Here is a 16,488-nt window from a genome sequence, read left to right as displayed (position 1 = left end):
ACGAATGGGATGTGCTAATTCGGTATCTATTCTGTGGCGAGCTCGTGATGACGGTAAATCAAGTGGCGAATCTCCGTGAGTAAAATCGAATGCAGCAACATGTCGGGACAGGACTTGTACCAGTGCCTGACGCTCAGATGTGCAGAGAGCCTTGCTGATCATACCGAGAATCAGCTCTTCAGAAGGGCGATAATCGCATGGAGAGTAAGCAGGAGCTGGCTCTGCTGTGAGTACTGCTATTGAGCTGCATGAAGCTTCATCGAAAAGGGCAATTTTCATGCCTCGAGGCAGGACTACTGGCGTGGCGGAACAATTCAGCACCCACAACGTTGCAACTCCTCTCGTCATGCACACGACAGAGCAAGGTACGAGTATAGATTTTTAGCGCAGTTAATGCTGAGGGGTCTAATCACGAGGTCAACGCAAGCAGCGTCAATAGTAGTCGCACAAACACGAACGGGCGTTAGGCACCATGAGGGGGCAAGCACTTCATTAAGCGCAATGAGTGTATCCCTTTCTTCGCCACACGAGCTTTGTTCCGAAAGCGCGGGTAAAAGCACTTCGTTCACACGTATTTCACCATTTCCACTCCACAGAAGCACCGCAGTGTGGAAGAAAATCTATGCCGAGAATTACATCGTGCGAACAGCGGGCAAGGACTAAAAACTCCGACACAAACACTTTCGCAGCCAACGTAACACTTACAGCGCAAACACCGAGGGGTTGGAGCCACTCGCCGCCCACTCCACAAAAGATAACGGCATCGTCCCATGGAAACATAACTTTGTGGCCTAGGCGGTTCTTGAAAGCGAGGCTCGTGACAGACACATTCGCACCAGTATCGACTAAAGCAATGGTCGGCAATCCGTTAACTAGCACATTGATTCTGTTTTTGATCATCACAACAGGCGGAGGTATTTCATTCAAAGACCGTCCGGCGACCTCACCTCCATTGGCCGCGGATGCTAGTTTGCCCGGCGGGGGCGAAGATGCACGGCGCCGAAGGGACGGAGAACGACGAGGACGGTGCTGTCAGGCTGCGGTCAGACGCTGGCGAATCGCTGCGTCTGATCTCGCGCGAGAAACGGTCCGTGGGAAGTGAACTGGTCCATGGGTCATGTGATTTACGGGCTCCAGGTGGCGAGAACACCGGCGGTGTCCTTCGTGACTGACGGCGTTGGCGACAGTAACAAGCGATGTGTCCCGTGGAACCGCAGCTGTAGCACACGGGAGCGTCATGGTTCACTGTATACTCCTCAAAACCAATGCTTGCTCTCTGTGGGCGGTAAGCGAGTTCGTTCTCTTTTGGGTAACTCGCCTCCGGTGTTCGCTGAGATCGGTTGTATCGGTCGTAATTGGGGTCCTGGTAGTAGGGCCGAGGTTGCTCTGGTCGCGTCCCGGCATCATTACGAGAGCATCGCACGCGTAATGCGAAGACGTGGGTTCGTTCCCCACCTGCGGACAGTTGTTTTTTCATCCGTTTTAATTTCCATTAATTTATCATTTCTTTAATTCAATTAGTAAGTACAAGTAATTTTCCCTATGTTGTCCTTGGTGTCATTATTTGTTGGCTTCGTATGATATGATAATAAAAATCGGGCCCCTCGGTTATCTTTCTTCTCGTTCATTACATAACGAGGGCTCGAATCCGGCAACATGATGCCTTCAGGTAGCATATGTGGGTTTATTGACCATGCAGTTACCATCCCCCAAAAAGATTACGTGCTCGTGACGCCTGCGGCAAAAAGGTTGTTCCACATCCGCCCCTAGGTTTGTGAGTGGTGGTGCTGGCTAACACTCCCAGGGTTAGTTCTAGTTGTAAAACATAAATACACCCCAAAATGGATGGGAAAACGGCTCCGCGGTAGCTCAATGGTAAGAGCATCGCACGCGTAATGCGAAGACGTGGGTTCGTTCCCCACCTGCGGACAGTTGTTTTTTCATCCCTTGTCATTTCTATTAATTTATCATTTCTTTAATTCAATTAGTAAGTACAAGTAATTTCCCCTATATTGTCCTTGCTGTCATTGTTTGTTGGCTTCTTATGATATGATAATAAAAATCGCGCCCCTCGGTTCCCTTTCTTCTCGGCAATGGCGATTTGTCTGTCTTGCAGGGCGACCTTGAAAATGTGTCTATCTGGTGCAACCGTCGGCAGATGACTTTGAATACTGGTAAATGTTACCATGTGCAGTTTACAAAAAAAAGAAAAAATTCCCCAGTTCCTATTTCGTAAATAATATTGCACTCAGTACCACTGAGCATGCTAAATACCTAGGAGTTTCGTTTTCTGAAACGCTTGACTGGTCTAATCATGTTGACTCAATTAGCGCGAAAGCTTACCGTTTTCTTCACTTTCTCCGACGATATTTTAAGCATTCTGCTTCATCGCTGAAGGCAACCTTGTATTTAACTAACGTTATGCCTTTTCTACAATATGCATGTGTTATCTGGGATTCGTACACTAAAAACCTCACAGACAAAATAGAACGCGCCCAGAAACAAGCAGCACGCTTCGTAACAGGAAATTATAATTTTACTATCAGAGCATCCGGAATACGGGAAAGGTTGGGTTGCAAAACGCTCTCTTCTCGCAGGAAAATCCTAAGATTGAAATTCCTTTACAGTATATACAAAAGTAAAACTGGTATTGACAGAACACTGTTCTGTCACAAAGAGCCATATTACGTTTTATCTAGGAGAGCAAGAACGAACATACTTCTAACACAACGAACACAAGCTCTAACAAATTTAGAGCTTATCAGTGGCGTACCAATGTGTTTAAATATTCATTTTTTCCTAACACGATTAACGATTGGAATGAGCTCCCTAATGAAGTGATGGCAGCGTCTGGTATTGAAAACGCTATTCAGAGCCATATTCTTTGAATGGTCTGTTATTCATCTTTGAACATACGCTACTGTGCACACTTTTTTTTCTGCTGCTCTAGATGTTGCTGTACTTAGTTAGCTCAACCGATGTTGTATTTACTGATGTATTCTTTTGATATTGCTTAATATTTTCCCATTGTGACCCCCTGTATTTTAACCTCCCTACGATGATGTCGTACAGGCGATGTAGGTATACCAAATAAATAAATAAATAAATAAATAGATAAAAATACGCCATAATTATGGTGGACAGATTGTTTTCTCGGCCTCTGCAAACTTTGTCACCTGTGTGCGCGTACTTCGGGGGAGCGAAATTTAACCACGTGCGAGAAGATGCATGCCGGGCCTTTGGTTCCAACGCTGTGGGCATTGTGCATGAGACATTACGTTATAATGTGGCAAAAAGCACATCCGGTGGAGAGACAATGATGATGGGGCACGAGAGCTTCATTTAGACGTAAGGAGTAAGATGTGTTCTCACATGCCAGCGGCTGTATTAGGTTGCTCGGAAAGTTGTCGCACCCGAGAGGGAGGGGGGGCTAGAGGCACACTTTATCCACCGAGATACGTGTATATCAGTGACACCTCTGTGTCATTAGGAAATCTGAATTTGATATGATGGATTAAGCTTCTTTAAATCCACCTGGTGATGCTTGTCTTCACTGTTCGCCTCTCTGACAAGCTGGGGGAAGATATACTTTTGACGCGCTGGTTTCAATAAGCTTCAGATGCGCAGGTGAGCACCTGCCTGCCAAATGTTTTGCTCGTTACACCCTCTCAGAATGTAAAGCCACTCGCCCAACAACGCACATTGCTAAGATACCGCCATGACAGATCAGCGGGCGCAAACTATCTCAACAAGCTGTACATACTGTGCGCCTCAACACTGAGAGGACGCACGCCACAGGAATACCTGCGGGCAAGCAGTGCGCCCGTCGCTGGCGTCCAGTACAGCCTCCTCCCAGGGCGGCGCCGGCGCTGGCGGCCGGAAGCGAAGCTCGCCGACTGGCGGCCGGGCGTATGGTATGCCCCGGTACTCCTCCACCACGGTGCCCAGCACGCGCACCCGGTTGCCCCGGACAATGCCCAGGCTGGTGCGCCTCTCGGCGCCGTGAGCCACGGCCAACAGGAGCAGTAGCCAGTGGGGTTGCATGGTCCCTGGTGCGCGCGGTGGTGACGCAGTCTTCTGTACGGTAGAAATATCGTGTAAATAATCCTTTTTATGGCGATAGCAATTATATGGACACTCCAGGCACATTAAGAACTCGGCGTCGCTGTGACGCTCCGTAGGAAGTCAACCGGCGATCGTTGCCGCGCGCCGTATGCTATACGTGCGAGTGAAAGCGTGCGAGGGTCGGCTCAACCTCGCGCACGCAAGGGCGCCAAGGAAACCCTGTCTTCCAGTTGCGCGCTACTCTCCGGGAGGAGGGGGCGTCATAGGCCGCGCGCGCCTATCTTGAAAGCCACCTGCGGCGGGGTCCACCCTGCAATGTGTTTTCGCCGCTTAGTTCGCGTTACATGCGAACGGCTCACTCGCTGCTGTTGCCGTGCTTACAGGGTTTTGACAGCGAGTTTGCGTGCTCATTGAGTAAGATTTGTTTATGTTTCCTTCTGCTTGCGTGCGCGTCAAACCTGCTTGTTAATTTAGTCAGTGTCCTATAAGTACAAGTTTATACGGCCGATAGAACTACTATCCTTACTTCGTAGACCTGTTGACTAATTCGCTAGCACAATCGATCCTTCGCCTTGCGGGCGAAACTGCGACTTTTTAAACCTATTCAATTCAAATTTATTGTCCTTCTGGAAAATGCCTCCTCTGCATTATTGGCCACTGACTGAGGAAAACAAATGAAATTAGATCGAGAAGATTATATGTCTTTAAATATCAGCAACATCGATAAGTGTTCAAAATTGTCACAGTTTCTCCCTAAGGGCGAAGCAATGAATGCGATGGCAACACAGCAATGTCATACCAAGTAAGGTGAGCGGCTTTGGTAGCAATATGAATTGTAGTAAACATGAGCTGATTAAGTAAGCAGGTGTGCTGCGGCGTAAGTAGACCGACATGAAGAGAGACTCGATGACCACGAGAAGGCGCGTGTGAAACGGTGGTGTTGATGAGAAGCGCTTCCCGTGGGCAGCGCGTGCGAAGGGACACACCTGTAGCGCTGCACTGCCGACCCGGGCAGCATTGCATGTGTAGCGTGCGTTGGAAAATGTGGCCCGACTATTACTAACTGAATGTACAAGCGTGGTGTGAGCGCGCACAAACAAACGTGAATAGATCACACTGAATGACTGCAGACAACGACTGTCAAAACGCTAGCAGCAAGCGCATATATACGCCGCAGCGGCGAAGGTACGTGCGGTATATCGCTTCAACGGAAACTGTGAGGCGAATGCACCGCGCATAAAGGTCAGAGCCGTGGGAGATAAGCGACGGTGCGAGCGAGCGACGAGCGCGGTTGTTGGCAGAGTAGAAGTGCGCCCCCCCCCCCCGCTCCCTCCGGCGCTGGCTTCCGGCTTCCTTGCTTGCGCGTGGGAGATTGAGTGCATTCGCTCTCCGTGATAGCGCGCGTCCCCGCACGCTTCCGCTCGGGCATACGGCGCGCGGCGAAGATTTTCTCTATAGGGAACCTCACGGCGACGGCGACGCCGACGGCAGAAATCCAGTTGAAGTGTCCATATAATGGCTGTCGCAATAAAAGAGTATCCAATAACATTTTCTTGGTTACGCACCCCGTACCCTCAATCCCTCAAATGCTTCCAATGCAGTAGACACATTGGCGGTGGAAACTGGATTTCATCTGTAGCTGCGCGACTGGATCCTGAATTCATTCGAATGTAAAAAGCTTCTTGCAGTTCGCGCGCAGTTTGTCTCTGCTTTTGCCCAGGATCCTCACAGAAGAAAACCGCGGTTCACAGAGGCAAGATCGGATATGCGCTGATAGATTGCGATGTAATGCGATGAATATGCGATCAGAGGATATGCGATCAAGTGGTGACGCTGAAGGGAACATATTTGCCGATTGGATGTGACTTCTCATCGCAGCAGGAGCAGCACGACAAAGCGATAAGCGTTTTTTATTTATTTCATTTCTCGCACAGTTGGTTTTTAGAAATGGTAGGTTAACCAAGCAATCTATAAGGAACCGCTTTATTCCAGCCGAGCTCGAGCTGCCACACGAAGTTGAAGCTCTGCAGCTGATGATGATATATACAGAAGAGGAAGATGTGCAACGGAGGATTATATTCAGAGATGGTGAAGATGAAAGTCAGGCATGTGTTGGCCTAACACTGATTCCCTGATACTATTTTTAACACGTTTCAGTTTCTTGGTCTTCTTGGTTAGATGTAAATGGGTAACGAATAATTGTATTTGAATTCTTTTATACAAGTACTGTTACTTTTGTGTTATGTCTTGTTAGTACAAGGTGATGGTCAGTACTAGGAGGAACCCTAGTACTGACCATAGGAACCCTAGTCTGTACGCGAAGCGAACGCGACATTTTTTATCTGTAGGATGTGTGTGCTAGGGCCGGAGAAGTAGTAGTAGTAGTAGTAGTAGTAGTAGTAGTAGTAGTAGTAGTAGTAGTAGTAGTAGTAGTAGTAGTAGTAGAAAACTTGATATTTTGCAACGAAGTGCCAGAGGGTGGAGGCCCTCAGTCCAGGGCCCCATTTGCTGCTGCTATCCGGCTGGCCCGGTCGATCAGGTATCGCTGGTCGTCGAAGGCTGTGCTGGAAAGAGCGGCTTCCCACTGGAATGGGGAGGGGTTGGGTATTCTAGGTAAGCCGGGTGGTTTGGAGCATTCCCACGTAGAATGGTAGAGGTTTGGGTGACCACCACAGAAAGGACATTTATCGGGGTACTGGCTAGGGTAAAAAGGATGGCGGAGAGCAAGGCTGGGGAACGTATTAGTTTGGACCTGGCGCCAACCGGCTGCATCTGCACGCTTTAGCTTCACGAGTGGTGGAGGGAATGTTCTACGGCATAGTCTGTGGTGTTGTAGTATATGCGTGTATGTAAGCGGTATCGTTTCCACCTTTTCTGGGTTGGACTGGTCTTCCACCGGTGCCTGGAGGGTTAGGCCTCGGGCTGTCGCATGAACGCGCTCATTACCAGGGAGAGACGCATGCCCAGGTGTCCAGACTAGGTGAACTAGTGGAATACAGTGTAGACCGCTTATAACGGAAGTAGCCGGAGTCGCGAATATCCGCACTATAAGCGGTACTGAACTATAACCAAAGCAACAATTTTCAAGGCCCGCACATATGCAAAACATTTGCACCGAGCCGCCACGCGTATGAGACAGTCGAGGAATGCGGCTAGAACGTTTGTATTCAATTTACAGTCGAATCTCTTTATTCGAACCAAATAACGCGGCGGCGCCTCCGACCGGCATTGGGCACCGTCATGGAATAAAAGCTTAGGGGAGACCCCTCAATGTCACGCGCGAACAAACCCAAAAAAAAAACGCGGCAGACCAATTCACCCTCTCCCAAATGGCAAGGTCTCCGATTCTGCGTTGCGCCGGAACAAGCGTTCCTGAGACGTGCCGACGTCTCAGCCACGCTACCGTAGCCACGCGTAGAAAGAGGCAGTGAACCCTTCTTTCTCCTTTATGCTTCCTCTACTTTCTAGTCACGTGTTGACCTTGCACGCTGCGGCTACGGCGCAGAGGGAAGCAGCGGTGCTGTCCCAGGCCAGCCAACGAAACTACCCACGCCGGCAAACGCCCGCTTCCCGATAACGGCAGAAAACGAAACTTCGGGGAGCTGGCGCCGGGCCGGCTGTAGCGGCTGCGCCTGCACGGCGGCGGGCGCGCACGGTGACAGTCGAAAGTGAGGGAGCTACGAGGGAGGGCGAGGTGAGCCACCGAAGCGGCGGAGTTGCCGAGGCGAAATCCCCTTCCCTGCCGCCCTCCTCCCTCACATTCCACGGTCTCCGCGGGCGCCCTTCGCCTTCGCCGTGCCGTGCCGGCGCCGCCCGCTCGCTCGCTGAAGTTTCGTTTACTGCCGTTATCGTGAAACGGCCAGTCGTTGGCCGTTTCGTGGCCCTCGCTCGCTATGCGCGCTGTGATATTTCACGACTCGCACTCAAGATTCTGGTTACAGCCTCACTGGCTGTTCGCTCGCACCACGTGCCCTTCTCCTCCACTTCGTCCCTCTTTCTTCCTCGAGCACTCCTTGGGGCGCCCGTTTGAGGGGAGCGTTCGCCGTCTCCGCTGACTTCCGTACTCCCAGGCAGCCGCACTGTAACCGGTATTTCGTTTCCCGCAACTGCACTATAAGTGATACGTGTATACATGGAGTGCTATGGGAAAATTAACGGGAGTCTGAAAAGACCGCACTATATCCGGTCCTGCCCTATAAGCGGCTACGTTATAAGTGGTCTATACTATATTTTGCTTCTTGTGTATAACTTTATGAGCGATCGGTGAAATCCGTCCTTGTGCGCAGTTTCGACATGCTTGCTCGGAATCTGTAAGAATATGTATGATCTTATCTGGGGGTTGAGCGCTGATGGCGAGGGCTATGGCATATTCTTCCGCTCCCGTGCAGTTGTCAGTGCGTATTGTGGCTGATAATAGTGCTTCGCCCCTCCAGTCGGCCACCGCTACCCCTTTGGCTGTATTTTCGGGGTAGCACGCCGCGTCTGTATAGAAGGTGTCGAGGTCGTTGCCGTATGCTCGGTGCAGTGCCATTGCACGTGCAGTGCGCCTGCCTTTATGGTGTTCGAGGTGCTTATTCCGAGGTATGGGGGCCACTGCAATGTTTTCTTTGATGTTTGGGGGGATTGACAGGGGCTCTCGTGAGGCAAACTCTGATGTTGGGTAACGTAATTGTCTGAGTACGTGCCTTCCTGTCAATGTACGTTTCAGTCGTTCGATCTGACCAACTTTCTGGGCTTCGATTAATTCGGCCATGGTGTTATGCAAACCAAGCTGTAATAGTCTGTCTACACTTCAACAGCCGGAGAAGGATAAGCTAATAAGCGAGTTGGAAAGCTAAAAAAGGAGCTCAAGAGCGAGCAGGAGGAAGGTAGTAGAAGTTAAGCTAGCCAGCTGAGAAATCAAGCTGCGGACCACCATTCCACAAAGCAATGGTGAATGCCGTATCGCGACAACGCAAGCCCGTTTATCGCAACCCGAAGTGCGCATGCTCGTGCTGATGCACAGAGAATAAAAGCAGCCACGCTATCTTCAATAGAGCATTCCATTGCTTGCACCTACTGAGTCTGTTGTTGTTACCCGCGCTACAGCAGGGGCGACGAAGATGCGATTTCATGTGAGCGTGGTCTGCGACTGACAGGATCGAATGATGGCATCTCGCCCACCGGTTTTCGACGAGACGGTGAGCAGCTGGAGCACGTACAGGATACGGATGGAAGCTTATTTTGAAGGCAATGGAATTACTGACGCGGCCAAACGCCGAGCTCTGGTGGTGTCTTCATTGAGCGATAATGTCGTGCGCATGTTGCAAGGGCGCATTCCAACCGTGTCGGTTAACAGCCAGACTTGCGATGAAGTGGTTGAATACCTGGAGGAACACTACAATCCTCAAGTTAATGAAATTGCGGCGAGTTTCTCGTTCTTCGTGCGTAAGCAAAGGGATGGAGAGAGCGTTCGGGAATACATTGCCGACCTTCGGAGACTGGCGGAAAGTTGCAACTTCGGCCACTCGCTGCACCGTATGCTGCGAGACCGCATAGTATGCTAAATCAGGGACGACGATGCACGACGCTGCCTATTAACACGGAAGAAGCTAACTTTTGAGGAGGCAGAAGAATTTGCCATAGCTTCAGTGAAGGCGCTAGGCGACGTTCGTGACATGCGAGAAGCAGACCCAGTGACCACGGGAACCAGCATCAATGTTGTACAGTTGCAGCGAGGACGACGACCCTGGACAAAGTGGAACACTGCAAAGAACAACCATTCATGTGAGCATTGTGGCGGTCCCCACGCGACACACACGTGCCGCCATCGAAACATCAAGTGTCACCATTGCGGCAGGAAAGGTCATCTGGCAAAGGTTTGCAGCAGTGGCCGCTCTCGGGAACGTGGTGCCTTTGCCGTCGAGGAAATGGAAGGTGAGAGCGAAGAAGAAATGTTGCTGGCTGTTGTCGCTCACAGCTCCGCCGACAGAGCTACGTTGAAGCCTCTCGAGGAGGAGTTGACATGGCAGGGCCGGAAATTGCGAATGATTCTAGAGACTGGTTCTCCGGTCAGCGTCATACCGAAGAACATATTGCGACGTAGCGTTAACACGACCTTTGATGCGCCGCGAAGACGTGGCGGACCGATCACACTCAAGGCAAAGATCAGTCTCAAGATGAGTCCCCACAAGCGATGAAGACGAAGAAGCCGATATGATGATGAACATGTGCAGCCAACGAAGAAGTGACTGAGAAATGCCCACACTAATTTACCCCGCGTGCGAGCGGCCAGCCTGGCCGCAACTTAAAGGGACGGCGAACGCCTTGTGAAAGACTTCATGCGAGAGACGTGGACAATCTCGGCAGCGCGACAGCGGCGGTCAGTGGGAACCACAATAGGTTGGACGAGATAATTACGGGAGAAGTCTGCTCCAAGACTCTGTATGGGCCTATGAACCGAAACTGAAACTTGTCGCACAAGCCAGGAGGGCGAACTGGTGTCCGGAGTAGCACTTCATCGCCCGGGCGGAAGAACACTGTGCGATGGGATGCGTCTTAGAGGTCCTTGCGGTCCTGTTGCCGTGCTACAGTATTGATGCGGGCGTGCTGGCGACAGTGGAGGAGGCGTGATATATATTGTTCACAAGAGGATGCAGCTGGAGTGACAGGGGCGGAGAAGAAGGAGACGTCAAGAAAATAAGAGGGCGAAGGGCCATAGACGAGGTAGAATGGCGAGTAACCAGTTGTGCGTTGTACGGCAGTATTGTACGCAAAAGTCACGAATGGCAAACATTGCGTCCCAGTTTGTGTGGTCTGGTTGAATATACATGGCTATCATGTCGGAGAGCGTGCGATGAAAGCGCTCAGTTAGTCCGTTGGTTTGAGGGTGGTAACTCGAGGTTGTCTTGTGGGTGGTGCCGGAGGCTCGGAGCAATTCGGCTACGATTTGTGAAAGGAATGCCTTCCCACGGTCGCTCAGGATGACACGAGGAGCACCGTGACGCAGGATTAATGCTCAAAGTATACATGCAGCCACTTCAGAAGCCGACGCCGAAGTCACGCAAGCTGTTTCGGCGTAACGTGTCAAGTGGTCGACGGCTGTCACTATCCATCGATTGCCGGTGAGAGTCGTGGGAAGGGGAGGGACCATACAGATCAATACCAACGACTTCGAATGGTGCCGATGGACACGGGACTGGTTGGAGCTCTCCGCTTTGACCTGATGTTGGTAGATTTCGGAGCTGGCAAATGGCGCAGGAAGCGACGTACCGCGCTACACTAGTGGATAAGCCAGGTCAGTAGAAGCGACCTTTGATGCGGTCGTATGTTTTCTGAAAACCAAGATGACCAACAGTCATGTCGTCGTGATAGGCCTTAAGAGCATTAGCGCGAAGGGAGCGAGGCAGAACAGGCACCCAGCGTTGACCATCAGGGTGATAGATATGGCGGTACAGGGCGCAGTAGTCGAGCTTGAATTGCGTGAGCTGTCGACGAAGGCGAGCGTTGGGTGGGCGCGAAGTTCCCTGAATGCGGTCAATGATGCGTCGACAGTAGGGGTCAGCGAGTTGGTGAGATATGAGCGATCCATGGTCATCAGAAGGAATCTGGTCAAGAGCGGTTAAGGACAACACATGCGGGGAAGGACGGTCCGAAAGCTTGTCGCGGAGGGCAGGAGCGGAATCATGGCATGGCGTCGTAGGAAGCGGGCAGCGAGAAAGCGCGTCTGCGTCCTGATGCTTTTTACCACACTTGTAGATAATAGTGAAGTCCTATTCTTGCAGACGGATAATCCAGCGACCAAGGCGTCCGGTCAAGTTCTTGAGCGTTGAAATCCAACATAAGGCATGGTGGTCCGTAACGGTGGTAAAATGGCGGCCGTGAAGATACGGTCGAAATTTCTGTACCGACCAAACAACAGCTAGGCACTCCTGCTCAGTGATGGTATAATTCTTCTCGGTGTTCGTCAGTACGCGGATTGCGTAAGCGACGACCCTCTCACGTGAAGACTCATCTCGCTGTAGGAGAATACCACCGATGCTATGACCGCTAGCGTCCGTAACATCGCAGATGGTGGCCGTCACTGCAAAGAACATCGCTGCGCTTGACATGCTTCCTCGGGCCATTACCAGTTGTCGGCCAGATAACCATGAGGGTTCAGTCTGAATCGACGGTTGTGACCAGCACGCTAATCGTGGTGGCATGTAACGGACCACTGCTCTGCGGCCGGAACACGATAGAGTCCTTCCGTAAGGCGGGTGTGTCCTTCTGGGACACTGAAACCACCTCGAGTGTAAATGTTGTTCGTGATAAGATGGTGCATCTGCTCGATGAATTTTCCGATCTTTTCGAGAACAAGCTTGGCTGTTGCAAGGGCCCCCCTGTGCAATTACACCTTAAAGAAGGAGTCCGCCCACGTTTCTGTAAGGCACGTATAGTGCCTTATGCCATGCGCTCCAAGGTTTCAACCGAGATCGACCGTCTTGTACAAGACGGAGTGCTTTCGTCGATAAGCATTTCAGATTGGGCAACACCGGTGGTGCCGGTAGCAAAAAAGAACGGCGATATACGATTGTGCGGCGATTTAAAATTGACAGTCAATCCGGCGTCGCACTTGGAACAGTATCCCCTGCCCAAAGTTGAAGACATATTTGCGGCGCTTTCTGGAGGCGAAGTCTTCAGCACTCTGGACCTGCGGAATGCGTACAATCAGCTGCCGCTGGACGACGAAGCTAGAAAGATCGCGGTACTCAACACACACCGGGGCCTTTACTGCTACAATCGCCTAGCATTTGGAATTGCTTCAGCCCCCGCCTTGTTCCAGCGACGCATGGAATCGATTTTGCAAGGTTTGCCGAATGTTCAAGTGTACCTCGACGACATCATTGTGGCGGAGAAGGAAAACGACACATCGGTACTGCGGCAGGTGTTTCAGCGGCTTCGTGAACACAACTTGAAGTTGAACAAAGCCAAGTGCCGGTTTAGGGAAGCACAAGTGTCGTTTCTGGGGCACCGAATCGATGCCAAAGGTCTGCATCCTCTGCAAGATAAACTCGAGGCGGTACTGGCCGCGCCGAAGCCAACATCGGTAAGCCAGCTGAAATCTTTCTTGGGCTTGGTTACTTATTATGCTAAATTCTTGCCCAACTTGTCAACGACGCTGGCTCCCTTATATCGCTTGCTGGCAAAGGGGGTGTTATGGCAATGGAGGCCATCGCAGGACAGCGCATTTCAAGAAGCAAAGGGGGCCTTAGGCAAGGCTAAATTTCTTGTCCACTATGACCCGCGAAAACCCCTTCGACTGGAATGTGATGCATCACCGGTCGGTTTGGGCGCAGTGCTGTCCCACCGCATCAAGGGCGAAGACTATCCCATAGCTTTTCGCTCTAGAACCTTGACGCCGGCGGAGCGCAATTACTCGCAACTGGAAAAGGAAGCACTCGCCCTAGTTTTCGGGGTGACAAGGTCCAGAGACTATCTTTTCGGTAATAAATTTTGTTTGATAACGGATCATAAACCGTTGACAGGGCTGTTCCATCCCGAGAAACCAATTCCACAGATGGCGGCGGCCAGGATACAGCGTTGGGCGCTCCTTTTATCAGCGTATCAGTATGACATAGAATTCCGGAAAGGGTCATTGAACGCGAATGCCGACGCTTTGAGCCGCTTGCCGCTGCCGGAGCAAAGGCACCCTGGTAAAGATGATCCCGTCGAATATGTGCTACATGCGCAAGCTTTGACAGATTTCTATCTTAGCGCGCAGCAGTTTGCAGACAGCACGAGCGAGGACATGCTTCTCCGACAGGTGAAGACGTGGATTCTTCGTGGTTGGCCAAACCAGCTGGGGCCGGAGCAACAGTGCCTTCAGCCGTACTTCACCCGCAGATACGAACTCACTGTGAGCAAAGGTCTAATATACTGTGGTCATCGTGTGGTGCTGCCCGAGACCGTGCGGGTACCTATTCTGAGAGAACTTCACGACACCCACCCAGGCATGACTGCAATGAAGCGCCTAGCCCGTACGATGTTTTGATATCCCGGATTGGACCACGACATAGAGAAGCTGGTACAAAGCTGCCAGCAATGCGTGCAATGTTGGCCCATGCCAGCGGAACAGGTCCCTTCAAGCTGGCCGAAAACCACCAAACGATGGTCTCGCCTGCATATCGACTATGCAGGGCCAGTGGAAGGTCACATGATCTTGGTGGTGGTAGATGCGGAAACAAAATGGATAGAGGCAGTACCCCTTAAGACAGCAAGTGCAGAAACTACAGTCGAAGTATTGCGAGGGATCTTCGCGCGTTTTGGTCTGCCCCATACAGTCGTTTCCGACAATGGGCCACAATTTAACAGTTCAGTGACTGAAAGATTTTTCAAAGATAACCATGTGTGTCATGTTATCTCCGCTCCATACTATCCACAGTCAAATGGATTGGCGGAGCGTGCAGTGCGCACCATTAAGGAAGGTATCAAGAAAAATAAGGATGGAAGTCTGCTCAATTGTATTTCCAAGTTCTTGCTACGCTACAGGGCAACACCGACTCGAGATGGCAAGTCGCCCACCGAGATGTTGCTGGGTTTTCTACCCAGGACCCGCCTAAGCGCACATTTTCCAGAGGAAGAGGTGGCACGGGATCCCACGGTGAGCAGACCCCCGGCACCGTTGTCACAAGTCTTTTTACGGGGAGCGCCTGTTTGGTCACGGCAGTATAATCACGCTGGCCAGAGATGGTTACCCGACACGGTGACGTCAACAAGAGGTAGGCGTATGGTCACGGTGGACACCACAGGAGGGGTGCAGCGCCGTCACGTGGACCAAGTGCGGCCACGACTCGCAGCGGATGACGTAAAGCAAGAATTCAACGCAACACGGCCCGGAGACAACCAAGTCACAGAGAGTGATCAACCCTCTCCAGTGGACGACGCTGAACCATCATCAGACGGATCACTTGGTACACCCCTGACTTCCAGTGAAGTAACCTCCAGTGTACCGGCGGGCTTAGGACTTCCTAGGCGTTCTACGCGCACAAGGAGGCCTCCCGACAGGCTAGGCTTCTAAAGGGGAGGAAGTGCCGTATCGCGACAACGCAAGCCCGTTTATCGCAACCCGAAGTGCGCATGCTCGTGCTGATGCACAGAGAATAAAAGCAGCCACGCTATCTTCAATAAAGCATTCCACTGCTTGCACCTACTGAGTCTGTTGTTGTTACCCGCGCTACAGCGGTGAACGCTTCGATGCGAGCACCGCGAACGGCGCTGGCTTCGAAGAGAGAACACGTAAGGAATCCGAAACCACCCCGCCGGAAAGCACTGGCGGACACGTCAGTGATGCTCACGAGGTGGCTACCACTAACGAGCCGGCCGTGGGCGAAGACGCCAAAGAGAAGGGTAGCGATAAAACCAGAGGGGTAGACATTGCGGCCTTCAGTGCAACTTTCGGCGGCGACGAGGAGGAAATGCGTCGAGTTGTCTTTGTTGGCGATTCAGACATGCGTAACGTAGAATCGGCGATAATAGAGAGGGTCGGTGCAGGCCAGCGAGTCCAGATTAGCGCACTTCCGGGAAATCCGATTAGGGAAGTGATAGCGAAAGCCAAGGAACACATGTTGGACATACTGGAGGAGAGGCGATAATGGGTGGAGTGATTGAAGTACTGCAAATACGGGGGACCGGGATCGCGAAGCAAATAGCCAGATGGGTTACCACACATGCGTAATGTTTAAAAGATAATGCAAGTCGCTGTGTGCACGGTGCCAGAGGTTGAAAGGCACGGGTATTTAATTGAAAGGGCGGCGTTTGCAGTAAACACGGAAATTCGGACACTAGCTAAGGCAATGGTTTTTGCGGTCAATGAAATCAGCCGAGAAGTGCACCGAGCAAGCCGCGAAGGCGCTTTTGCGCGTGACGGAATAAATTTTAGCGACAGTGTGGCAACATCGGTTTGAAGGACATTCGTGGCACGGGCAGTAGCTTTTATTGCGATAGCAAGTATATGGACACTGAAAACGGATTTCTGCCGTCGGCGTCACCGTCAGGTTCCGTATGAAGACAACGGCAATTAAATCGTCGCAGCGCGCCGTATGCTCTATGTGCGAGTGAAAGCGCGTGAGGGACGCACACTTTCAGAGGGAGCGAACGCATGGTGGAGATCGAACGCGCGTTCTCCGCCATGTTCCCTGAAGGACTGCAGAATTAAGCGTCTATTTCCTCCTTTACAACCACCATATATATATATATATATATATATATATATATATATATATATATAGAGCAAACGCAACTTCTTCCGTCGCGCGTAAAGCCGGGGGGGGGGACTGGAGGGAGGGAGGGGATGCGACTTTTAGCTGCGGCACCAAATGCGTAATTTTATAAAAACGTTGGGAGGCGAGAAGGTGGTATAGCCTTCCGACGCTGCTCGACGAGTGTACCGTTCTGATCTTCTCG

General features: G+C 51.4%; 1 protein-coding gene and 1 non-coding gene across 2 annotated transcripts; both read left to right on the top strand.

Annotated features, from left to right (window-relative positions):
• The first annotated feature begins 1,858 nt into the window (after positions 1–1,858).
• Trnat-cgu (transfer RNA threonine (anticodon CGU)) lies at positions 1,859–1,930 on the top strand. The gene has a single exon. It is a non-coding gene; the product is annotated as a tRNA-Thr (tRNA).
• Positions 1,931–12,193: 10,263 nt separating this feature from the next.
• Positions 12,194–15,103, top strand: LOC125941920 (uncharacterized protein K02A2.6-like). Its single transcript, XM_049659795.1, has 3 exons — positions 12,194–13,132; positions 13,808–13,931; positions 14,577–15,103. The coding sequence occupies exons 1-3, from the start codon at positions 12,194–12,196 to the stop codon at positions 15,101–15,103; spliced, it is 1,590 nt and encodes a 529-aa protein (XP_049515752.1).
• The last annotated feature ends 1,385 nt before the right edge of the window (positions 15,104–16,488 follow it).

Source organism: Dermacentor silvarum, unplaced genomic scaffold (genome assembly GCF_013339745.2).
Source record: "Dermacentor silvarum isolate Dsil-2018 unplaced genomic scaffold, BIME_Dsil_1.4 Seq612, whole genome shotgun sequence".
NCBI lineage: Eukaryota > Metazoa > Arthropoda > Arachnida > Ixodida > Ixodidae > Dermacentor > Dermacentor silvarum.
The sequence above is the reverse complement of the archived record's forward strand: the minus strand, read 5'-3'. Positions and strand labels throughout refer to the sequence as shown.